The following is a 2,483-nucleotide window of genomic DNA, read 5'->3' as shown; positions in this document are numbered from 1 at the left end:
GGGGGGGGGGGCACCAGCACTAGTAAGAACACCATGCAGTCTGCAAGGCTATAAACTGAGCGGCGGGGGGTACTTTGTTAGGAGATTAGGGAATAAAGAAGGGGTAAACTATGAGAGAAAAGGGTTGAAGCAAGACAGATTCCATGCTGTGTAGGAGAGTCAGATGGTAGAAGAGAAGAAGTGGGGCGATCAGGGTGGAGATTAAAATCAGGGGGATGATGGGTCAGAGAGGACCCTTTAAGGTAGAAAGTAGGGCAGAGGGGGTAGGAGTGGTGAGTGGGTTGGAAAAGAGATTTCTGACAGTAGAGCAGTAGAATAGAAATGATGATACAGTAAAGAGGATGAGAGAGAGAGAGAGAGATAACTTGCTGTTGGATGGAGAAGAAAGAGAGGCAGGTGTGGTGTAATGGGGGTGGGGTTGGAGATAACTGGTCATTGAAAACGAAAAGGAGGGATGAAAGATGGAGAACAAGCAAATTGGGTCTGGCTAAGAAGAAAAATGGTTTCAAAGAACTGCAGTTAGGGAGGTGATGAGTAGTGGGGATGCCTTGTGGGGGAAGGAAATTGAGGAAAGGGCCCAGTTGTGCATATATATAGTCTGGCACTGGTCATTGGGACAACCTGCTCATGAAATTAACATGCAAGTGGCTGAGTACTCCATGGGTACCCATAATGTAGTACTTGAGGAGATTCAGCATGATGCAAAGTGTGACAAGGCTGGCCCTTTGAATTAGTTACATCTCATTTTTGCCAGCTGAGTGGACTGGAGTAGTGTGAAATGAAGTGTCTTGTTCAAGGGAACTGAATTCATGACTTTATGATCGAGAGCCGAATACCCTAACCACTAAGCAGGGGTTAGACAGAATTTATTGAGGTAGAGCCTTTGTGGTTGGATGCCCTTCCTGTTGTCAACCCTTCTCTGTTTCCAAGTAAGGTAATGATTCCCTATAACCAGGCATGTTGTCACAGAATATTGGAGATGAACGACACTGTTATGTGATGTCAAGACGAGACACACACTCACAACAAATTTCTTTGTTTCCATCTACCAAATCCACTCAGATGGCTTTGGTCAACCCAAGGATACTTTGGTCAAGGCCAAACCACATGAAGCAAGATTCTTAACCTCACAACCACGCCTGTGGCCATATATTTAATAAGAGTTTATGGTTGTACAATGAATATGTGTTTAAATTCTAAATAAAACTTTGTAGATGGAAGTATAGGAATGTGGATTGAATTGTGGGCCTCTTACCTTTGTTCTTCTACAGGTAGTTATCTGTAGATATTTTCCATAGTTAAGAATTGGTTTCTTTCTGTTCCTTACTTTTATACACATCCTTTTTGTCTATTCATTCCTTTGATTCCCTGAATTAGTATGTCTTAGATTTCTTTTATTACAAGCTCCTCTGTGCAAACGAAAATTTTCCATTTTCTTTCCCGTTCCTTGCCACTGTTTTCTCTTGCATCAAACAAAAAACTCTGACATTTGTCTTCAACATTTCAGAACTCCTGTTCAGGTTATTTACAATAACTGTTGCACTCACACATGCACTGGTTTAACAAACTTTTCTCCCTATCACACTACATCACAACTCATTTTCTCTCAGCCATATATCTATAAGCAATTATGTTTTCACATGCATTCATGAATTATTTTCTATATCATATAATGTTGATACTAATGACTCATTCGTACCATTTTTCAATTAGAGAGATTTTCCTCTATTTTAAGAATCTTTTCATTCTTTCATTATTATGTTTGGATTAATCTTATTTTCTTATTTTTCCAGAATGACTACCAACAGAGCGCCATCAACAAAGCTGTAGATTCTGTGAAAAAGATATCTGTAAGTAGTTGCCACACTTTATATAGTTTTTCTTTCTCTCTGTATTATAGGGGTTCGCAACTGGGGTTCATATGACCCTTAGCGGTCCATATAAGATTTTGCTGTTAAAATTCATCTGCAATAAATTGGTTATAATATTTAATTATAAAAATTGAATAGGTTTATTTTTAAACACTGAATGGCCCGGAGGGTACATCCAAGTAAATTAGCAATCAAAGAGGTCCATAGGCCAAAAATGGCTGAGAACCACTGTTCTATAAGAAAGAACAAATGTGTTGTGTTCATGTTTATGTAAATACTAGCAGAAATACCCGGCTTTGCCCGGGTTAAAGAGAATAATGAAATTTAAAAACGCCGTCTAGACTACGCAACCCTCAACTGTTAGTAGCTACGATATCATATTTCTACATTAATAACTCTCCAATCCATGCCAGCATGGAACATAGACATTAAGTGGAATGCTAGTCTCTCATCTAGGAGGGCCTTGAAATCAATGTTACCAACTGGGGACTATGTGTGTCGTAGTGATAATAAAAAGACCCAAAGGAGGTCTGCAACAAAATAATTTTACTCAACACTTTGCAAGTGAATCGGTGGAGGCAAAGATGCGTCTCATTTACTTGACAATTTATG

The 2,483-nt window shown here is 39.3% G+C and overlaps 1 protein-coding gene across 1 annotated transcript in view; it reads left to right on the top strand.

The window, feature by feature from the left end:
• LOC106867188 (sorting nexin-17) overlaps positions 1-2,483 on the top strand; it is a 53,164-nt gene that overhangs the window by 46,643 nt on the left and 4,038 nt on the right. The window contains exon 15 of the mRNA XM_052966816.1: positions 1,794-1,850. Coding sequence (XP_052822776.1) covers positions 1,794-1,850 — 57 coding nt within the window. The remainder of the gene's footprint in view (positions 1-1,793; positions 1,851-2,483) is intronic.

This window comes from Octopus bimaculoides, chromosome 3, assembly GCF_001194135.2.
Source record: "Octopus bimaculoides isolate UCB-OBI-ISO-001 chromosome 3, ASM119413v2, whole genome shotgun sequence".
In the NCBI taxonomy this organism is placed as follows: domain Eukaryota; kingdom Metazoa; phylum Mollusca; class Cephalopoda; order Octopoda; family Octopodidae; genus Octopus; species Octopus bimaculoides.
The sequence above is the reverse complement of the archived record's forward strand: the minus strand, read 5'-3'. Positions and strand labels throughout refer to the sequence as shown.